At 40.4% G+C, this 22,430-nt stretch overlaps 10 protein-coding genes across 10 annotated transcripts; 5 read left to right on the top strand and 5 right to left on the bottom strand.

The window, feature by feature from the left end:
* Nucleotides 1-437: 437 nt before the first annotated feature.
* Nucleotides 438-2,453, top strand: RCO1 (Rco1p; the record flags this gene model as incomplete). Its single annotated transcript, XM_447778.1, has 1 exon — nt 438-2,453. One exon carries the CDS (start codon nt 438-440, stop codon nt 2,451-2,453), a length of 2,016 nt encoding a protein of 671 aa, XP_447778.1.
* Nucleotides 2,454-2,618: 165 nt separating this feature from the next.
* PDS5 (sister chromatid cohesion factor PDS5) lies at nt 2,619-6,422 on the bottom strand (the record flags this gene model as incomplete). The annotated part of the gene is made up of 1 exon (XM_447777.1): nt 2,619-6,422. The coding sequence occupies one exon, from the start codon at nt 6,420-6,422 to the stop codon at nt 2,619-2,621; it is 3,804 nt and encodes a 1,267-aa protein (XP_447777.1).
* A 468-nt stretch (nt 6,423-6,890) lies between these two features.
* OTU2 (deubiquitinase OTU2) lies at nt 6,891-7,793 on the bottom strand (the record flags this gene model as incomplete). The annotated part of the gene is made up of 1 exon (XM_447776.1): nt 6,891-7,793. One exon carries the CDS (start codon nt 7,791-7,793, stop codon nt 6,891-6,893), a length of 903 nt encoding a protein of 300 aa, XP_447776.1.
* A 1,052-nt stretch (nt 7,794-8,845) lies between these two features.
* GVI51_J01375 (uncharacterized protein) lies at nt 8,846-9,601 on the bottom strand (the record flags this gene model as incomplete). Its single annotated transcript, XM_447775.1, has 1 exon — nt 8,846-9,601. One exon carries the CDS (start codon nt 9,599-9,601, stop codon nt 8,846-8,848), a length of 756 nt encoding a protein of 251 aa, XP_447775.1.
* Nucleotides 9,602-10,617: 1,016 nt separating this feature from the next.
* ADH3 (alcohol dehydrogenase ADH3) lies at nt 10,618-11,736 on the top strand (the record flags this gene model as incomplete). Its single annotated transcript, XM_447774.1, has 1 exon — nt 10,618-11,736. One exon carries the CDS (start codon nt 10,618-10,620, stop codon nt 11,734-11,736), a length of 1,119 nt encoding a protein of 372 aa, XP_447774.1.
* Nucleotides 11,737-12,286: 550 nt separating this feature from the next.
* On the top strand, nt 12,287-15,307 carry SEG1 (Seg1p; the record flags this gene model as incomplete). The annotated part of the gene is made up of 1 exon (XM_447773.1): nt 12,287-15,307. One exon carries the CDS (start codon nt 12,287-12,289, stop codon nt 15,305-15,307), a length of 3,021 nt encoding a protein of 1,006 aa, XP_447773.1.
* Nucleotides 15,308-15,642: 335 nt separating this feature from the next.
* On the top strand, nt 15,643-16,470 carry PDL32 (putative ADP-ribose 1''-phosphate phosphatase; the record flags this gene model as incomplete). The annotated part of the gene is made up of 1 exon (XM_447772.1): nt 15,643-16,470. One exon carries the CDS (start codon nt 15,643-15,645, stop codon nt 16,468-16,470), a length of 828 nt encoding a protein of 275 aa, XP_447772.1.
* Nucleotides 16,471-16,581: 111 nt separating this feature from the next.
* VBA1 (Vba1p) lies at nt 16,582-18,276 on the bottom strand (the record flags this gene model as incomplete). Its single annotated transcript, XM_447771.1, has 1 exon — nt 16,582-18,276. One exon carries the CDS (start codon nt 18,274-18,276, stop codon nt 16,582-16,584), a length of 1,695 nt encoding a protein of 564 aa, XP_447771.1.
* Nucleotides 18,277-18,641: 365 nt separating this feature from the next.
* Nucleotides 18,642-21,125, bottom strand: YTA12 (m-AAA protease subunit YTA12; the record flags this gene model as incomplete). The annotated part of the gene is made up of 1 exon (XM_447770.1): nt 18,642-21,125. One exon carries the CDS (start codon nt 21,123-21,125, stop codon nt 18,642-18,644), a length of 2,484 nt encoding a protein of 827 aa, XP_447770.1.
* A 520-nt stretch (nt 21,126-21,645) lies between these two features.
* On the top strand, nt 21,646-22,332 carry GVI51_J01243 (uncharacterized protein; the record flags this gene model as incomplete). The annotated part of the gene is made up of 1 exon (XM_447769.1): nt 21,646-22,332. The coding sequence occupies one exon, from the start codon at nt 21,646-21,648 to the stop codon at nt 22,330-22,332; it is 687 nt and encodes a 228-aa protein (XP_447769.1).
* Nucleotides 22,333-22,430: the final 98 nt, after the last annotated feature.

Raw genomic sequence — 22,430 nt, 5'->3', positions numbered from 1 at the left:
TTATTCTCTCATCATCTACAAGATCAAAGTATATATATTCGCCTTCAAATTTAAGAAAAATTTTATTAAAAAAAACACCAAAAAACAACCCAAAAGAAGAGCAACTTTGATCAACTTTGAAGCTTTTCTGCGATTTCGACATTTTGATCAGTGAATCAGCTGTGAAAGCGAGGTGATAAAAACGAGAACACGAGATTGTGAAAAAAAAAAAAGTTCTGTCAAGCACACAGACAGGCAGCAATACTCTTTCTATTCCCAGCAAGTCCAGGTAACTAATTGGTATCACCCAGCAATAAGCCCAGGTTGCAGAACAAGGGGATTGAGACGAAGCAACTGATCCAGACAGTTGACATATATAGGCACATTGCCAAATTCTGAGTCCATAAAACAGTTTGGCTGATCTTTGAACAAGAGGAATCGGAAGGATAAGTTTTACCATGTCGGGACAAAGCTCGAATACTTCATCGAAGGGATCTTCTGTGACTCCTGCTTCTGACGGTAAGACTATAAATGGCTTAGAGAAGGTCAAGGTGAAGTTGGAAAAAGTCAACGAGAGAGGCAGGAGTAGACCGAAACGTTCTTCCTCCCAAAATGTCGACTATGACTTGAAGAAAAGGAAGATTATTACGGAGGATTTAAACCTTGGAAAGAAGAATGGGGATCAATCTGAAGCAGGCAGCACTGGTAATGGCACACCTACGGGATCAACAAATGGACCTGAATTCAAAGCCGAGGATATCATAGAGTATAACAGAAAGGGCGAAATAGTGAAGGTTAATGAACCCCCAACAATTGAAACTGTCAACGGTGCTAATGGCATACCGTTAAGTCAGTTCCCACCTGATAAAGTGAAGAAGGAGTACTTATGGAATTTCAAAAAATCTAATTCGGGTCAGTACTTGCTTTCAGCAGCTGTTGCTGCAAAGTCATCTAAAGATAATGAAGAAAAACCAAATTTCACCGAAAGATTCGAACAGCTGCTATTACAAGCCAAGGCAACCACCGAGAAAGAGAGAGAACTTACAAAACCAAGTCACATTAGACATCAAGTGAAAAGCTCTTCCAAAACAGAACATGTCCTTGTGCCGAAAGGGATCAATTTGCACAATCCGCATATAAAAACTAAACTGAAGGATACTCATGCATTTGATTCCAAAACAAAACTTATAAGTCAAAATCCTGTTGGCCAGATGAATGACATTGCTATGGCTAAAAAGAAATCATCAGATGGCACTACACAAGAGATTGAGAATGACGATTACTGTTCAGCTTGTTTTCAAACTGGGTCCTTTTTGTGCTGCGACACTTGCCCAAAATCGTTCCACTTTTTATGCCTAAACCCTCCACTTGACCCTGACCACCTTCCTGAAGGTGATTGGTCGTGCCCACAATGTATGGTAAAACTGAGGTATGCAAATAATACACAATACCTCAAAGCACAAAAGGCATATACAGCACAAATGCCAAAAGGAAAACGTCTATTTGGAAAACTCTTATTTTCATTACAAGGCACAAATCCAAGACAGTTCAATTTACCTAATTTTATAAAAGAAACTTTCCAATCGGTGAAGACTGGCCCAAGAGGACAATATAGTGATGACACTATTAAAGAACCATTAAGTGACAAGCCGATTTTTAACAGTCCTTACGGTCAAAGTATCACAAAACTAGATTCATATAATTTGGACAGTCATATAGACCAAACCACAGGTAAGATTCTCACATGTTATCGTTGTGGTGTAAGTCGTTTAGGTAGTTGGTCTCATCCCGAAGAAGCTAGACTACTGATAAAATGCGATTATTGTAATACTAGATGGCACTTAGATTGTGTTCCAGAAGTACCAAGGGCATCGCTGAAAAACTTGGGATCTAAATGGCAATGCCCACTACATTCCGAACCACCAAATACTACCAAGTTTGATGATCAATCTAAGATAAAGAAAAGCAGAAAACTTATCAAGAATCAAAGGTATATGGAACCGTTACAAAGCTGTGGATATAGAAATGAAGGTAATATTGAAGTTGCCTTAGATGAAATATCTGCACTTCCTCCCAAGAATGCAAGAAATATCAACGTGGCCTACAAGCCGATCCCTTTACTTAATGAGTCTAATTTTATACTGGACTTTGAAGAAAAGCTAAGACAGGTAAAGGAAAATGAGTTTAGGAAGTCAGTTAGTGCTCAATCGAAAATATTAGAGCAGCTTATGTGTACATTGAAGAAGGACGAAAAGGAAGACATAATGACCTTACTTCAATTTAGGTTCAAAAAGTCAAAAGAGCTAAAACAATTGTGGGATTTCAGCGAATTGACATCTAAATTGAATGCTAAAATTCAACCGCAAAATGAAACTAAGAATGAAGATATTCAGGCTTTACTAGCTTTAAAAAAAATTATAGAGTCTAAACCAAAAGAAGAGATCCTTAGGTTTCTTGATTTAAGTGATGATTAAAGATACTACGAATAATAATTGAAGCAAAACCTCAAAGATTTAACGATCAAGAGGAACTATTTATGAATGAATGATTTATTTTGTAACTAGCATCAAATTCTTAAATGCTGTATATATTTATTGCATTATAATAAGACGGTAAATTTCAATAAAGAACATGTTATATTAATCATCCTCATTGTAATCAACTTGCTTTCTTGCTCTGTTACTCTTTCTAACACCTGATGCATTCGCTTCAACATTACCACCTCTATATATTTCCTCATCAGATTCAATATCTGATCCATCGTTCTGTCTATCTTTCCTTTGGGTTTTACTACCTTTTGTCCTCTGTTTTTTGGGACTAGTGTCTTCACGATACTCTTGATCAAGCAACCTCTTTTGAGATCTTTGCCTTTGTGTTTGAGAGGCATGGATCAATTTACCTACCTTGGCAACAATGTTACCCTTGATCTTTTCAGCGTACTTCTCGCTCAAATAGTTCTTGAAGGTAGCTTGAGCACTTTCAGCACTATCGAAAGGCTTGAATAAATCACTTGGTAAGTTTAATTTACCTGGATAAGCTATATGCTGCCAAGATCTCCTTTCCTTTATAGTCAAGAGAATAATCTGGGATAACTCACCAACAACATATATATACTGGAATGGCTTCCATCTGCTTATGCTATCATCTTCATTTGCGGAACTCTCTTCATCTTCGTCAAGTATATCTTGGTAGTTCTTAACTCTTTCAGAAAGATAATACAGCAAACTAAAATTTTCCTGGGATGCAACCGAATCAAAGTAAAATACTAAATAATCAACAGCTGTTGTTAAGGCTATTATTACTTCCTCTTCAGTGCCTTGAAACCCTTCTATAACATCAGGATGATGCGCTATAGCGTGTATTAACCTTGGTAGAACCCTCTCAAATAACGTTCCTTTTTTGAATGATGGCTTTGCACAGGTATAGTTAATCCATATCTTTGTGCTTGCCTTCAGTTCTTTATCTGGTTCATATGCAGTAAAGAAAATTAGTGGCAAAAATTTAATTGAGATAAGTTCGCATGACAGAGAGTCTTTCAGTTGATCCAAAAATCTTCTGCGTACTTCTAGAGATTCATCTTCAACAATGTTAACCAATTTACAGATCTCTGTTGACTTGATAAATGTATTTAGGCTTGAAATTCTTGCAACTTTCAATATTTGAAGAGCAGCCGATAATCTAAGAATGGTTTGATATGCTTCTGGTGTCGGCTTACTCGAAGAAGTCTCAGATACTAATTCACCACCACTCGCAATAAGGTAGATGTATAACTTCAGTGTCTTCTCAATAAATGCTTTTGAAAGATCATCATCATCATCATGTAAAGAAAGTGCTCTAAGCTTATTGGTAAAGAGTTTCAGAGTGAATAGTTTATTTGCTAGACAAGCATGCTCGTTTGACTCCGCAATATGCTCCTCAAATAAAGATTCACCTTCCTCTACCTTATCCTCTTCAATTTTATAATTTGACAATAGAACATTTTTAATCAAATAAGAAACTATATTGGTAGATTCATCATCAAGGAGGTGTGGGGTAAATCTAAAAACTTCCATCAAGATCGCTAGGTGAGAGGTGAAATTTTGGTCCTTATCAATATCTAGTGGTAATATTTTCAATACCAACCCCCTGAGTTCACGCTCACTATCAGGTGATAATGCAATCATCTTTGTTGCATATTTAGCTAATTGAGGGGAGCCATTCAAAGCAAACTCGATTAACTTACTTGAAAATAATTTGTCATCAAAGGTGTTGTTGTCCTCAACTGACTTGGATATTTTGTATATTGTTTTAAGGGCTTCTGTTGCAAGAGCTTGCTCTTGTCTGGAATTGAAATCTTCGAGGTAGATTATTGTGTCCTTCAAGTTTTTTAATTGATCTCTGAATAAAGTCGGACTAATCTTCGAAACTTCATTAACAAGTTTACGCTTCAGACTAGTTTCAGCCTCATTTTCAAATACAGAATTATCTAGCAAAATTCCAATATTTGAAATGTTGAATATTATTGGAGAGGAGCGCAAAAGCAATGCTTTGATCTCATGCGCAATATCTTGTGGACTCACTGAGGTTGAGTTCTTAACTCTATTTTTTTTGAAAAGATTATCGTCACCTAATTTATCTAGCAACTCATTATAACTGTTCCTAAAAGTTGAATATGTTACATCAGCTCTAACACAGTTTTTTATCAAGAAAAATACCCTTCCCATATTTAGCTCCTTAATGGCTTCTAAAACATCCGCTGTCTTAATGGGATCAGCCATGCTGGATGATAACCAGTCTATCGTTTTATTATATTTTTGTATTGTATCCAAATCATCTTCATATTCTGATTGTTTTAGAACTTCACAAAATTCGACAAATTTGGCCATAGCCACTGCACTAGGAACTTGCCTTTTATTAAAAGCAATGAATGAAGAAAAGGCCTTTTTGTCCAATTTACTTACAATTGACAATAACTCCCTCACGCGCTTAGTATCATCGTCTTCAAATGGCAGTAAGTAATCAAAGACTATTTCATCAACCCATTGATTAATGTGAGCATCATTAATATAATACAAGTTGAATAATGTTGATGGAATTGATTCGACTATAGACCAAATTTCGGTATCATATGATTCTTTTTCAATATTTCTCCTTGATTCTGCATAAAACCTTCCAACAGAATGAATACAGAGTTCTCTTATTTCTCTATTTTTCTCTCTCGTCAGTTGTAATAGGGACTTATACACAGATATGTTCTTGACATTTTCCCAAATAGCCTTTACAGGTACTTCATCAAATACGGTGACTGACAACTTCCGTACTCTAGCGTCTGAATCGATTAATGTTTTGGCCAGACCATGCCCAATATCATCAGAGATGTCACTTCTGACTTCGAGGATATTTGGAATACAGGAAATCCATTCGACACGTACATCTGCATCAATGTCAGCGATCTTTGTCATCCACGCTTTAAATGTATCCTCATGTGCTTGTACAAAATTAGCCATTGTATTCTTTGATATCATTTTACCTACTAACCGTGTCGCCAACTTCCTTATGATCTCATTTTCTGATGACAGTTCATGGTAAACAAACCCAATTACTGATAGTATCAAATCTGGTACTGTTTCCCAAAGGCGGTAGACAAGCTTGTGCAACTTTTCAGTAGCTATAATCAGCTTGGTTCTCATCTCGTAAGAATCATCAATATTTTTCTCATTTGTTATATTATAAAGAATTTCAGAATAGTATTTTGTTAAATATCTGCTCATGCGAGCAGTATAGTTTTCACATAGTATTAAACTGACCTCATAACCACAATTTGAAGCAACTCCCAACCCCTTTGGCGCTTTCTCGGGATTATATGTTAAAAATTTGTTGAAGATAAGCTTGAGAACATTCAGAGGCATATTCTCAAATTCTGATAGAACCTCACCAAGTAACCCTCCAATAACATTAAATAATTTATTCTGGTAGCTGTGGTTGTCATCATAGAAAATTTCAAATAGTCTGAATAGCAATTTATCGGAAGTAGGCAGATCTGTTATAAGCACTATCGACCTGTATTCTAATAATCTTGTTATCAAGTATGTTTGTTGAACATAGTAGCCATTATCGGGATCCCCCAAGTACTCGAACTGTGATAGGACAAGCTTAAAGATATCCGTGAGTTGTCCATCAGTATACGGAGCCTCAGGAGCATACAGACGCAATATATCACTCAAACAACATGCTGTAAACGCCCGCACCCCAAGATCCTTGTGTTTCAATAATTTGTGATTAATGAGATCTCCTTTAACCGCGTCCAGACTGCTCAGATCAACCTGATCTTGCACAAACTGAGCCAGCTCTTCATGCAAATTGCATAACCTACCAACTAGCTCCGATGCTGCAATAGTATTCTCCAAAGTAGATATAATCGGCTTGCTGAATTGCAACTTCCGTACTGCGCCTGGCATTGCCATTGATTTAAACCTTGTAATTTCGACTACTCAGCTTCCTATAGAAACCCAATTCAGTGATAAGAATTCGTCGCCTTTTGAGCACAGAAGTTCAGTTACTATGTAGATAGTTGCTAGCCTAATGCATTGGCAATATATAAGAGCTGTGACTGCCGCGATGCCGCTGACTAGCTCGTTTCAGCTTTGTTATGGTGATGCGACACCAAAAATTTCCGAAAAAAATCAAAATGGCTGACGCGTCAGTAAAATAACTATACACGCAGCACGCTCGTGACCTATACATAAGTGTTTCTCTTTAGAGCTATATTTATGTGTATTATTCATGTAAACTGACCGCAGCCGGGGACATACCCAAGTCTGGTATGGTATTTGCTCATCTGGGGCAGATAGGGTTCATGCTGCTGAAATTGAAGTAGGCAGTTACTGAGCTTGCACATGTGTGGGCCCAAAGCCATATCTTCTCTATTGTCTTTATATCTTGCTGTCTCTTAGGGAGTTGTAATGCTCACCCAGAGCATATGTGTGTTTGTAGTAGACCAGTTTCAGTTCAGGCTTCGAGCCCGTCTCGTTGACGGTGTGTGTTGCTTGACCAGACATCAGCACCGATATTGGGCAGTCCAGTGCCTTTGACAATGCCAGAATCTCCACTTCACCACCCCACTTGGCAGTACTTTTCATCTCTTCAGTGTACTCATCGATATCTTTCAGAGACATTGTAGCCTCGTCAAACAGATACGGAATAAACTCATCTCTGTGCTCCAAGATATAGTCGCACGCCAAGCACCGCAAGGTATGCACGTCCATCTCTGTTTGGGGGTCTCCGTGACGTGTCTTGACTTGGTCCAAGATGGAGGCAAACAGACAATGGCCATCAGGCTGGATGTCGTATGGCACAAGACCTTTCATCTGACAGAGTTGCCATATGGCGTCCTGCTCGATCTTCTTCAGGTCCGGCTGCTCGGCAGCCTCTTTCTTCGCCTCTTCCTTCATCCGCGCTATCTCAGCTTCTCTCCTAGCAAGCTTCTCCTTCTGTCTATTCCTCTTCTTCTTTGGCTGCTGGCTGGGCCCCACCTTGGCTTCCTTGTCTGCCTTGGCCTCGTTGGCCTCGTTGGCTTCCTTGGCACCGTCATCCTCAACTTGCAATTGTGCCAGCAGTTGCTCGGGGGTCACTTCCTCCACGTCACCGCCCTCGCCATCCAGCTCCTTCAGCTCCTGCTCGTGCTTCTCCCTCAGCTCCTGCTCCAATTGCTCACACTTGCTATTCACCTCTTTCCTCTTCGCCTTCGTCGCTTGCTTCTTCATCCCCGTGATCCTGTTCACCAGGTCCCGCTTCTCCTTCCTGTGCTTCGCCAGCAACTCCTCTCTAGCATCCATGTTTGTTCCGCTCCGTCTCACTGATGCACAGAACCAGCCACAACAGCATGTGCTTCAAACTTATACTTCCCAAAGAGCTCATCGCTTTGCCAACTTTTTTCACTTTCGCACTTATTTTTTTTTTCAGACACAGAAACAGACGTACAACTTCCTAATCAACCTTTGGACTTGCTAATATGTGTCGATGTAGATATGCTCCACTATGCTATTGCTGCTAATAAATTGCATATAGCAAGATATCACTGCATGTATTTAGACAAGCTACAAGGACCAATCGCATAGCTACTGCAGGCTGCTGGGTTATACTGAAACTGTTAAAGGAGAATAAAACTTTATTGGGACGAACTAAACAGAACTATGTAGTATACATATTTCCTATTTTCAATGGAGTTGTTGTAAATCAATTCCAAAACTAGAGAAACTAACAATTTCAAGGGATTTGAATAGGGCTTGACCTTACAATCCTCCCAGTGTGTTTTTTATTTAGTATTTTCTAATTTTTTTTTCTGTGAAAGAGGAACAATACAAATATAGAAAAACAGGGTATAATAGTTCCATTCAAATTCACATATCAATAGTTGAAATCACTGCATGAAACCCAAACCGGGATAAAATACCCTATATTTCCCCCATTAAAAACTAAATTAAAAATGAGGAAATCATTCAAGGATTCACATAGCGTTGGACTGAATATAATAGCAGATAAAATAAGGTGCTTTGCAAATAAAAAATAATAGCAATAGCAATAAAAACTATTCAGAAGAGGAAAAAAAAAACATATAAATAGGCCCTCAAACTTCCCATATTTTCCTCTCAAGAAATGGTTCTTTTTTCTACCAATTACTAATATTTTAAATGGAGGTTTTCAACTATTACTTTATAATATATTTTTTCCTTCTCATAATAGTAAAAATAAATAATTAAAGAACAAAAACCAATAACCGAAACTTAACTGATACCATGTTTTAGTAAAATAAGGTAATGAAATATAAAAATAGATGGGGTAAAAATCAGTTTTTATTTTCATTACCTTTTTTTTTTTCAAATACATTTTACAATAGGTATGCAATAGCTGCGGCGGCAACGCCTGCATGCATTCCCAAGTATGGACCGTGCTGGCCAATGGCACCATTGTGCGATTGAACAGGTGGAACATGGGAAGTTGCAGTGGCCTGGATTTGTCCATCACCGATTTGGGAAATTGGGACGGCTGACCCTGAGGCTTTAGATAGCACCAAGGTTGAACCCGAGGACACCAAAGATGATGGGTGGACAGAAGAAATGGAGCTTGGCACCACCGAAGACACAGAAGACATGGCTGCTGGTGTGAAATCAGCAACCACGTCAGTACCCGTGGTTGACTGAGTCCTCAAGACAACAGGGGAAGCCGCGGCTCCCTGGGCACTGTTGGTGTTCTTGGTTGACAAGGACCAAGTAGCACCGGAAGATGCTCCAGGAACCGCGTAGAAGGACTCAGAGTTCAAGTACAGCAAGTGGCCATTCTTGATTGAGAACCCAACTGACGCAGAGTTGCTGTCGCTGACTTCCTTCAAGTTTCCACTGTTGGCATCAACGGCGATGAATTGATTTCCAGAAGTGGACTTCAACTTACCATCATCGGTGACAACAAGTGCAAACTGGTTGTTTGGCTGATGACCAACAACTAGGTTGTTGGAGTCAAAGAAAGCAGAGGCGTATTGCAAGTCAGAACCCGAAGCAATGGAAATAATTCCAAATTGTTGCGAGTCTGCCATGACCAATTTAGCCAGAGCAATCAGAGACAAGACAAACTGGTGAGTAAACTTCATTTGATTCCTAAGAAAGATTTCTTTCTAATCAAGTTTTATTGTTCTTTAACAAAAAAATATTATTGACTATTATTCTTTTGTTATTTGTTGTTGTTATAATCTTGCTAAAAAAGGCAAGAAACAAAATCCTAATAACCAATAATATTTATATTTATTATAGAACACTTTTGTAAATAAGCATGTACATATTAATGGCATATTCCGACTAGCTATTTATACATTTTTTTTTTATTATTTAATTCTCATTTATTGTACACAAAAATAAGTTAACCGCCACAAAAAAAGGAAAACCAATAATTCACTACCAACATTATATAGTTGACCAGTCACATACACAGCTATATCGTGCCTACTCAGTTGTATATAGTTGCCAGTACTAGTAGTTCTAGTTCAAGTACTACTAGTAGCACAAGACCGTGCGGGTAATTTGAAAAAGTTATGGTTTTGGGCTCTTTTCACATGACGGCACTCTTCGAGAAGAGCTGATATACAACTTATTAGAGTTTGTAGCAAGTTAGAGCTCTAGGGTTCCTGAGTAGAACTGTAAAGAACAATGGGAGAGAGAGAGTGGAACAAGTACATCGAGCAAATTTGACAGCGATAGAGGTCAAAATTGGATGTCATCGCTCCCATTGATTAGAAAAATTTCTTATCAAGTAGAGATTAGTTGATGACGATTGTCCTTTGTTGAATGGTTTTGTCATTGGGAAGGGGACTTGCTGCGTGCTTCTCAATGGGCTTTACTGATAAGACCGGGATCGCTGCTCAGATGCAAGCTGACTTCTTTTATTTACCATCGGAATTTGGTTGGCATCACCCCCTCTCACTCACTTGTCGATGATCAAAGGGACCAATTGCAATGATGGGGCCTTATATAAGAAGCAACCAATTGCCAATAGGAGAACACTTTTTTGATAAGAGAGAGAGAGAGAAGGGAAAAACTATATAAATAGTAGGATCTGAATATATATTCTATAGTGCCACATCATTGTAACTTAAACAAAACACTATAAGCGATGTTTACTCGAGTTGCTGCTGCTGCCAGAATTCAATCCAGAAGACCTCTAAGACTGAGGTTGCAATCTACACTGTCAATTCCACAGTCTCAAAAGGGTGTTATATTCTATGAGCATGGTGGTAAGTTGGAGTACAAAGACCTGCCTGTCCCTAAGCCAAAGCCTAATGAAATCCTGATCAATGTCAGGTACTCTGGTGTGTGCCACACTGACTTGCACGCTTGGCATGGAGACTGGCCATTGGGTGCCAAATTGCCATTGGTCGGTGGTCACGAAGGTGCCGGTGTCGTTGTGGCCAAGGGTTCCAGTGTCACCAACTTCGAGATTGGTGATTACGCCGGTATCAAGTGGTTGAACGGGTCCTGTATGTCCTGTGAGTTCTGCGAACAAGGTAACGAGTCCAACTGTGCCAAGGCCGACTTGTCCGGTTACACCCACGACGGTTCCTTCCAACAGTACGCAACAGCTGATGCCATCCAGGCCGCTCAAATTCCAAAGGGCACCGACTTGGCCCAAGTGGCTCCAATTCTGTGTGCCGGTGTGACCGTCTACAAGGCATTGAAGGATTCCGACGTCAAGCCAGGCCAATGGGTCGCCATCTCAGGTGCCGCTGGTGGTCTGGGCTCCCTAGCAGTGCAATACGCCAAGGCCATGGGTATGCGTGTCCTAGGTATCGATGCAGGTGATGAGAAGCGTAAGCTGTTCGAGTCCCTAGGAGGTAACCACTTCGTCGACTTCACCAAGACCAAAGACCTGGTCTCAGAAATCCAAGAGATCACTGAAGGTGGTCCACACGGTGTCATCAACGTCTCTGTCTCAGAGAAGGCCATTGGCCAATCCGTCGAGTACGTCAGACCATGCGGTACCGTGGTGCTGGTTGGTCTACCAGCTGGTGCCACTGTCAAGTCCGACGTGTTCAACCATGTCATCAAATCCATAAACATCAAGGGTTCTTACGTTGGTAACAGAGCCGACACAAGAGAAGCCATCGACTTCTTCGCTAAGGGCCAAGTCAAGTCCCCTATCAAGGTGGTTGGTCTATCCGAGCTGCCAGAAGTCTACAAACTGATGGAAGCCAACAAGATTATCGGAAGATACGTCGTCGACACGTCCAGATAAATGTAACACTACGCCTTTCCACTGGTTGCTCCGCTCCTATATCCTCTTCAATCCTCTGCCTTTAGCAGACTTGTAAACTAAAAATGCCAAAAATTGGGCTTTCTGAGAATGCTAAAAAGTCGCAGAAAAGAGGTCCATAAGAGCCGCAACGCTATGATAAATCTCCTTAACGTTTCCTATGTATAAAAACTAAATATTTTAACGAATCCCCCCAGCATTATATCGTCTTATTTAGCTTGCTCATCCATTTCGCAGCCTTTTCCAACAATTCGAAGTCATGAAAAATTACTTCATAGGGGAACTTGCCCGAGGAAGGGGCCGAAAAATTACAAAACAAAACAACCATTAAAAGAGCAATTGTATAGTGTCTGAGGCAGCTTTTCCTGTTGCTCAGCAGATAACAGAGGTTCGATTGATAGTATCGAGACAGAAGACATTAATTCACTATCTTTTTGTGTCTTTTCGCGACCATAAACGCTTATTTTAGTGGCAAGATATCCTTGATAAAGGCCAACAGGTGGATATAAAGGAGAAGATATCCAGAGCAGAGATGTTTCGCTCTAGAAATTACAATGACCAGATGCGGTATGCTAACCCGAATGCTGTGGCAGCTGCGTCAGCGCTTGGTAATATAATGATGCCTAAGCAGCCGCAGTCGCAAGCGCAGCCACAAGGGGCCAAGAGAGCTCCTGTTAGGTCCTCATCCATGATGAATATGAGACGCGGGTCTTTGCTGAGAAAGCCTGAGGAGAAGAAATCGACTCCCAGCAGAACTGGGTCCTTGGTGCAAAGGAAACCCTCAATTACTAACCAGAAAAGGCATTCAATTTCGTCAACGCCTCAGAGCTCTGCTCCTAATAGGACTTCCAGTCTACCCACGAAGAGAAATAGTCTCGTGAGCAGGAGTGGAAGTTTTACCAGACGCATGAAAAATGCACAATCTACTTTCAATGAATTCGGACCACAAGCATCCGGTGTTGCTAATGTTCGTAACTCAGGGGAACAAGTAGTTAAGATGGTCACTAAATATATTCCAGGTAAAAATGGTTTAATTGCAGTACAAGTTCCCGCAACAACAGAGCAACCTAGAAAGACTTCGTCACTAACAAGACGTCCAGGCTCTATGACGTCTATATCAAACAAAAATGGTCCAAAGAGAAAGATCTCACAGCAATCGTTACATTCACACAGTGTTCAGCAATCAAATCCACAAAAACCATCTAAGAAAAAGGAAGTAATAGATTCATCAAATCCTGAAGACTCATTTAATAGAGCAGTAGACAAAGTTGATGAGTCAGTTCCACTAATTGAGACATCAATGAGGGAAGAAACTGAACAAGAGCTTTTAGAACAGACTGTCGCCATAGATGAATCAGTTATTAAAGCAGATGAGAATCCTGCGGGTTTACAGAACCTATTAGAAGATAACATAGTCCTAGAAGAGACCATGGAAGAGCAAAAGAAGGATGGAAAAGCTCCACTGGAAAATGATGCTACATCTAATGAAAAGGTAAATATCGAACCGCTACCAGAAGTAGCTGTGGACTCTACAGATATTCCAGCCCCACTTGAAGAAAGTGAACGCCAGGAGACTAATATTGCACCAAAAGAAGACTCTATGAAGGAAGAAATTGAACCAGAAGCACTAGATAATACTGCTAAAAATATCACGGAATTTGATTCAGAACAGATGAAAGACAACAAGACTGTGACAGATTCAATCAATGAGTTGGAAAATATACCTGGAACTATGGATAATGAAATGCAAGAATTAAAAGAATCCATTGCCAACGATATTAATTCTCAGTTAACTACAGAAGAAATGATCGATGAAATGGAAGGTTCAAAGACTGATATGATGACCACAGACTTGAATGAAAAATTTTCTAAAGCAGAATTAAGTGAACAAAATTTGCCAGACAACAATGACAGTCCATTACTGAAACAACAGAAGTTCGAGGAAAATAAACTGAAGGAAAGCATCGAAGCATTCGGTAAAGGAGCTAATGAAGGTAATGAGAACAATGTGCTACAGGATAATGTGGTTGGAAATGACATAACATTGCAGCATGATATTGTAACCAATATTAGATCAAATGAAACCGTTAGTTCTCCTACTGATTCTGAATTTGTGGATTCAAGCTCTGTAATGGAAAATGACGAACAGAAAGAAAATGTAGAGAACTTAGCTTCAAAAAACAAATCTCCTAATAAACAGAAACCACAAAATATGGCGCAATATCTCAGATCCGCTAATCCTTATCTGACAACGGGTGGTTCTGCTACGTCAGCTAAGAAATCTCCTGCAACTTCACCCAAGAAACAGGGTTCATCAGGACCTATAAAATCTGCTATGAAGAAGTCATCCAGACCGCTAAGCACTACATCATCAGTTTACTCGGATATCAACTCTCCCGCTGATGGTGCTTATCTGTCATTGACTACCGCAGAGAATACTAGAATTAACGCTAAATTAGCGGTTGAAGAACCTATTGACTGGCATCCAAATGCCGACAAGAGCAAAAGAGCAAGCATGCCGGTAAGATCATCATCAAAGCTGTACAAGAAAACCAGTAACTCTCAATCACAAGAAAAAGTGGGCTATAATAGAAGCAGCAGACAATATCAAGGCCCTATTCAAACACCACCAAATACTACAAAAACTCCAGGTGGTGTAACAAAAATGGGTGTCGTATCTGCTGCCGCATTGTCATCGAATAACAATGCTGCAGCTGCTGAGGATAAGTCAAACCGTCAATCTTTGTTAAAAAACCGTGCTTTAGAAATGGCTAAGCAAGTGAACATAACACCTAAGAAGGCCAAACCTGTAACCCCTAGTGTGCCATCGAGCACGGTAACTCCACCTGCTGTTAATCCAGTATTAAATGCAGCTCTTTACCCAAAAGAGCCACTTCAAAAGAAGTCTAGCTTTGAGAAATTGAGGAACACAGATAAGAACCTGGGTTTCAAAAAGCTATCATTAAGGGACAGCGCTTTTATGGATGGGGCAGATGAGCAGGCTCTTGTCAATGCAGGTTCACGCAATAGCATGATGAATGAAAGCCCAGGTCAGGCCCCTCCAAAATTAGCTACAGCATCTACTAATTCAGGGTGGAAATCCAGATTTCAAGATTCTGATTCTGATGTAGAACCAGTACAGGCAAATGCTGCGCCTGTTGCTCCACCCAGGTCTGAAGAGCGTGTTAACGGGTTTTCTTTATTCAAAAAGAAATCAAATACTGGAGGAAATACTTTCCTAAAACCACCTCAACCTGATTTTTCAGCCGGTTCAGAAATGGGAGAGAAGGTATCGAGAACTTCCAGCTATAATTCCTCACCAAACAAGACATTAAACAACCAATATAGTAAAGGCTCTTTGAGATCCTCTAGTATGCAAACTGCTGGTCCTGGATCAACAGCTAAGCCAAATATCTTCGCAAATATTGAGGAAACTGAGAAGAGAATCTACAGTAACCCCGAAGTTATGAGGAAGGATGAGCATAATGATGAAGGTGTTAATCATGGTTTTGGTAAGAAGTTGAAAAAACTATTTGGCAGAAAGAAGCATTGAAATAAAAGAATCACTAAGGGGCAAGATATACTATTAATTCAAGATATTTGTATTAAATTTTTATGGATTTTATTTTCTACAACCAGCATAAGTTGTAACTCTGTAATAATACAACCTGCATATTTTTATACTTCATTTAAGTAGGTACAACCAAATTCTTTATCTATTTGTTAAATCTCAAACAAATTATTCGTTTACAATATATCCCAAAGAAATTGTAGCTTTATTTGTACATCTCTAGGATTGATAAACTCATCGATCTGTTTTCATGTAATGAATGTATAAGGAGGATGCTAATGACCTGCTAATTGAAAACAACTAGTGTAGCTCTAACAATGACAAGAAACAACACCAAAAGAAAGTCCATGAATCAGATCCGAATAGTTATTTGTGATACCAATGAAGTTGTAGCTAGGAAATTACACCAATATGTTCCCAAGAAGCTTACATTATCACAGCAGGCAGTCTGTACACACCATGGCCCTTTGGAATCGCTTATAAACTCTATGAGAACTGATAAAAAGAAACATCCCGGTAATAAGTATGCCATTGTCTCACCAGGTAACTCTTTCGGTTATTTAGGTGGTGGGTTTGACTTGGCACTGTTCAACTATTTTGGTGGTAAGCCCTTTGAATCTTGGTTTAGGAAAGAACTTGGTAATAGATATCATACAGTGGGATCTGCAACAGTGATAGACTTGACAAGATGTCCACTGAATGATATTAATGAACTACGAGATGGTATTCAGTACATTATCCATGTCCCTACTGTTGTTGCTCCAACAAAACCTATCTACCAAGAATCCCAGAAGCTTAAAACAGGTTATGAGCCTGTATTTAATGCAATGTGGAATTCTGTAATGCATGCACCTCATGATGTGGATGGTTTAATTATTCCTGGTCTATGCACGGGTTACGCTGGCGTACCACCCGATATAAGTTGTAAGAGTATGGCCTTTGCGCTTTCCCTTTACATGCTTCAGGACAAGATATCTGTAGAGCTTCGAAACGCATTGATAATGTACTTCTTGGGTTATCCATTCAAACCATTCATATTAGAATCATGTTTAGAAGAGTGTCAGGCGCTAGGACTTAATATCCACTCACTTGAGAGTTTCAATGTGGAAGAAGATGACATTCAGCAATTGCTACCCAAATTTTAAATGAAAATTAGCTTCTATAAAACAGATTTGTTGTTGTAAATAAATAATCCTAACTATATAATGAATATATATCGAACTCCAACGGATTATAGATTTGGTTGGATAATGTTATTAATCTTGAGCGTATGATACCACAAGTAACCCTCCACAAATAGCAACACCCGCTATTGCCAGTATAAAGTTTGGTAGATATGATAATAAGAAGGAATTCCTGTATACCTTAAGTAACTCGAACAGTATTCCATCTGGGAAATGTCCTGACCTAAGATAGCTTGTATCTGAAAGGAGTTTCCTGTATTCTTTTTTCGAGAAGTTATAATCATCATGCTGTTTATTGAACATATAATTCCATAGAAACGAGCTGACACCCTTCTCGTAAAATACCAATGTTAATGAAGCACCTAAAACATTACCGATTGATCTCCATAGGTAGAATATGCCGGTTACAGTGCCTTGTTGCGATTTCGGTATGGTAAAGACGATATTAACTAGTGTAGCGACTAATAGGCAAGCATACCCAAATGACACTAAAATTAGCGCTAAAGCATAAATTACAACCCAAGTATAAGATTGAGATGATATATTTTGTCCAATTTGAACAAAAGCACCAAATATAGCTGATCCAGATAAAGAAGGTTCTAAGTTCTGAATCAAATAGTAGGCAACAACTAGGCCTAGTAGCTGGATTGACATACCAATGGTCACAATCCAGTAAGCACAGTGAGATAGTTTCATTTTGGTGTGTCTCAATATCCAGCCTGTTGCAAGTGATCCAACAGCTACAGAAATTGATGGGAAGAGCATAAAAAAACCGGTCTTAGTAACACTTACACCTTGGATCAATTGTAAGTAGATAGGAGACCTGAATATATCACCAAAAATAATAAATGAGGAAATAACTGTTGCTGCTGAAGCTAATCCAAATGAGCCTTTTAGTAGTTCAAATGGCATGATTCTTTCCTTGCTGTAATAAAGCTCGATCAGGATGAAAGCAATAAATGAGATAACTGTAAATATTGATAATAATGCTTTATTCAGTTCGGTTGAACATAGGAAAAGAACTCCGCTTATAGTGAAAACTAGCGTGCTAGAACCAAGAATGTCAATTCTTGACAAGTTGCTCCATTTGAATCTCTCTTCAACAGGAAGTAAATGACTTAGTTTAATGTTAACATTTTTGTGCACTAAAGATGAACATAATAGAATTGTGGGTACTTGAAGTCCAAACAGAATTCTCCACCCTAAAGTATCGATAAATAACCCACCAATGGGAGCACCAAGAATCTGTCCCAATCCAAAAACAATGTTTGCATAGCCTTGATAGATACCTCTCTCACGCTGAGTACATATATCACTTACAGTTATGCTGCTCATGGCGTTTATACCACCACCTCCGACACCACAAATTGCTCTTGCGATGGCGAATTGTGTCACACTATTGGCAAAGCAGGTCAGTAAGCATCCTAAACCAAAGAAGAAATGTGCAGTAAGTACAGCAAATTTACGACCAGTAAGGTCTGATAACTTACCATATAGGGGTTGAAATGCAGTGTTAGTCAGCAAGTAGCTGGTAGCAATCCATTGCTTTTTATCTGATTCCTGGAACTCTTCAGCGACTCTATTCATGATATTGGCAACAATGGTACCGTCGAGTGAACTTAGAAAACTACCTAACCATAGTGATAAAACAATGGGTAACTTGGGTAGCGATAAATTATGTTCATGGTATTCTTGCTCTAGGGCATCCTGTTCTGTAGTGTCTGGTGTCTGCTCCAGCAGACCCGTGGTCTCGTCCAGATTCTCCATCCTTTTTATGATGTAACAATGGTTCTTTAAAGGTATTTATAAGTTATAGTATAGTTAAAAATATGGTGGGTTTTTGTTAACAATTGATGTATTATAATTATAGCTCATCGCAAATATTGTTGTTATTGAAATTAAGGTGTGGCAGGCAACTTGAAAAACCATGTGACTTCAAATGACTAATAAGGTGGTGGTGCATATTGAGGAATGTAGTCATTGCAATAAATATGGATGATTATTGAATTTTATTTCAGAATATATATGCTTCTATTAAGATGTCCAGTTCTTTTATATATACATGAGTTGGTATTAGGTCATTTCGATAGTTTAAAAGTCATTAGGACAGATAAAAATTAAAGATGAAGGAATTATGCAGCAGATGGAGATGGATCGTCCGGATTCTGTTCTTCACTCTTTCTGATCTTTTCGGTCTCTGCTTCGTTTAAATATTTGTCAAATGCATCGTTTCTCTCAGGGAATGGGCGCTTGCCAAGCAGGTTGATCATATCTTCTCTAGTGAGAACTTCTTTTTTCAATAGCAGCTGTGCTATCTTTTCAACATCTTCTGCTTTTTCTTTTAGGAGGTCTGTGCACCTTTTGTGACACTCTTGTACTATCCTATAGACTTCGGAATCGATAATCACACCGGTCTCTTCTGAAAACGCCTTTGTAAGATCGTTGTCATCGTTCTTCTTATAGTTGATCCAACCAATCTTCTCAGACATACCTAATTCAGTTACCATTGCTGTTGCCATGTTAGTGACCTTCTTGAAGTCATCTGAAGCACCACTTGTCACCCACTGGAAATGTAATTCTTCAGATACTCTACCACCAAGAGCCATGGTCATCCTATCCAGAAGCTGTTGTTTGCTTAATAGGAATACATCACCTGGTAAGTATTGTGCATATCCAAGGGCACCCTGACCACGGGGGATAATACTTACTTTCAATAATGGATCTGCATACTTCAAATACCAGCCACATACAGCATGGCCAGCCTCGTGGTATGCAACAACTTGTTTTTCTTCTGGAGATAGAAGGCGTGTTTTTCTCTCGACACCGCCAATAACCCTTTCAATTGCCTGCTCGAAATGTGATAACTTAACAGCATTCTCATCATGTCTGGCAGCAATCAACGCGGCTTCGTTACATACGTTGGCGATGTCAGCACCTGAAAATCCCGGAGTTAAAGCAGCCAATCTATTTTTCAAATCAAAAATTGAACCTGCCAGTTTCAGTTTCTGCAAATGTACTTCAAAGATAGCCTTACGGCCTTCAAGCTCTGGTCTATCTATATGAATCCTTCTGTCAAAACGACCTGGTCTTAAAAGGGCATTATCTAGAATATCGGGTCTGTTAGTACCTGCCAAGACCACAACGTGGTCAGCAGATGTGAAACCGTCCATCTCAACAAGCATCTGGTTTAATGTGTTTTCTCTTTCGTCATTGGCACCTGAAAAATTACCTTTCTGTCTAGCCTTACCAATGGCATCAATCTCATCTATAAATACGATTGATGGTGCATTTTCTCTTGCCGTCTTGAATAAATCTCTGACTCTGGCTGCACCAACACCGACGAACATTTCGACGAACTCAGAACCTGATACAAAATAGAAGGGGACACCAGCTTCACCTGCAGTGGCCTTCGCTAGCAAAGTTTTACCGGTACCTGGAGGCCCAGATAATATAGCACCCCTTGGAATCTTAGCACCCATCTTTTCGTATCTTTGTGGGTTTCTCAAGAAACTGACAAACTCCATGATTTCTTCCTTGGCTTCGTCACAACCGGCCACATCCTTGAATTTGACTTTCACATCAGTTTCGGTGTTGAACTTCTTAGCCTTAGATCTGCTAATACCAAAGATCCCGCCACGAGTGTTCCCTGCGGACTGCATTGATTTCCTGGTCAGCCAAATGATACCTACTAGCATTAGTACTGTGGGTAACATCTGGAAGACAGCCCTTGCCCAGTTGCCTTGTTGGACGTACTGTACTGGTACTCTGAAATCTTGGTCGATGTCCATCTCGTTTTGTGCTTTCTCAAGCTTATGTTCGAAATTCTCAACGGAGCCCAGGTTAAAGTAAACCACTTCCTGGCCGTAGTTCTCAGGTTGGTTCTTGCCCATGTCATTCAGGATCACTTTCACGTAGGACTTGTTTACTACTTCCAATCTTTGTACGTATCCCTTAGCCAAGTACCGCTCCCTGAAGTCCTGCCAGGTGATCTCTTTCTGGCCCTCCGTGTCATTAACCAGATCTAGCAAGAAAGATAGCAAGAAGAAAAGCAAACCCAGCTGGAACAATCCGATATTGTTCGCGTTGCCGCTCGGATCATTCAACGGCGGCGGAGGAGGATTCCCACCGTTCGAGGACCCTTCTCTAGCTTCTTGTTTCGTCCCCTTAGCTTTTTCTTTAGCTTCCTGTGGTTCTTTACTCTCTTGACTTGATTCCTTAGCGTCCTTTGTGTCTTTATATTCTTCTCTTGGCGCCTCAGGAGTCTGTTTCTGTATCGTCTGCTCCATCCGCTTTAACTCCCTGTCGATCTCCTTCCTGAACCGCTCCATATCCATGCCAGCACCAGCACCTGCACCAGCATCAGTGCCAGCATTAGTACCAGCATCAGCACCAGCACCAGCACGCTGGTTCTTGCGCATATACTCGTTGATCCGCTCCTGCACTCGCTTCAAGTCATCGTCAGCACTGTTCCGCCACACCGGGCCGCAATGAAACCGCGCCCGAAATACAGGCACCCGCACACGCGCTACCGCACCAATCCTAGTCCTGATCATCGCTGTGACTACTCTATTCACGTTCAAATAGCCCAGGAGGAAGCATCCCCCCCACTCCAACATGGCCAGCTACGCCCAGCTCCTCTCTTTATAAGGAGCGAAGATAGGACGCTTGCGCAATCCGCCACCCGTCTCGCAGTATAAGTCACATGTTTGCAATTATAGCGGAAATTTCAAAAATAAAATCGAAATTTCGAGCAATAATATTGGCATATTGGTGGTAGTTTTTGAATTTATTTGGGCCAGGCAGTGTGGTATAGTGGTGTCAATTGTGGTTCTGTGTGGTGTCCTGGATATTGTGGAATTTTGGGCCGTCTGGGATTGCTGTTTCGGGTCGCCGATGCCGTTGCCTGTGGGCAACTATGGACGAGGAATTAGTAATAACGAAAAGTTTAAATTGCGATCCCTTGCATCTAATTAAGTGTCCGGGGGGGTTATGCCATGCCCCTTGGAATGTTGTCAATGACGTATATGCAGGAATTGGCATATATAAGCACTGCGCATTGTGCATTGTGCTTAGGAGCTCGAGGCTAGTCCCCATTGTAACCCAAGCAAGAAATATAGCTAGACTACAAAAAAAAAAATGGGTCCATTGAGAGTTGCTATAGTTGGTGCTAACGGTAAGATTGGTCACTTGTTGACCGCGAAGCTTAAGAACAGCAAGGCCAGCTTCGCTACGCCTGTCGCCATTGTCAGGAACGAGGAGCAGGTCAAGCATTTCCAGGATGAAATGGGTGTCGATGCCTCCCTGGCTTCAATTGAGTCTGCCACTGTGCCTGAGTTGCAGAAAGCGTTCACTGGTTGCGACGCTGTGGTGTTCACCGCTGGTGCTGGTGGTAAAGGTGTCGAGAGGATATTCACCGTTGACCTAGAAGGCTGTGCCAAGGTCGTGGAAGCCTGCGAGAAGTCCGGCATCTCGAGGTTCGTGATTGTCTCAGCTATAAAGGCTGAGGACAGAGACTTCTGGTGGGGTCTGGAGGGACTGCGTAACTACTACATCGCCAAGAAGGCTGCTGACCAATACGTTAGAAACTCTAAGCTGGACTGGACGATCTTACAACCTGGCTTCCTTGACACCAACTCCGGTACAGGCAAGTTGGTGCCACAGGATCAATTGGAGTCAAAGAAGGACGACAACTATAGGATCCAAAGAGAAGATGTCGCAGAGTTCATTGTGCAAAGCTTGCTACACCCAGCTGAGACGAAGCTGAAGACCATCTCTTTGGCCAACGGTGACGTGCCAATTGCTGATTTCATCAAGTCCTTATAGATTATTTAAGATGAAAGTTTACTTCTTCCAGTTATATATAGTTACAACAGTTATTTCCTTTATAGTTCTATAGAGAGAAAGCCCGTCCTTTAGTAATA

The sequence above is a fragment of the Nakaseomyces glabratus genome, chromosome J (assembly GCF_010111755.1).
Source record: "Nakaseomyces glabratus chromosome J, complete sequence".
Lineage (NCBI taxonomy): Eukaryota > Fungi > Ascomycota > Saccharomycetes > Saccharomycetales > Saccharomycetaceae > Nakaseomyces > Nakaseomyces glabratus.
This window is presented reverse-complemented; position numbering and strand designations above follow the sequence as displayed.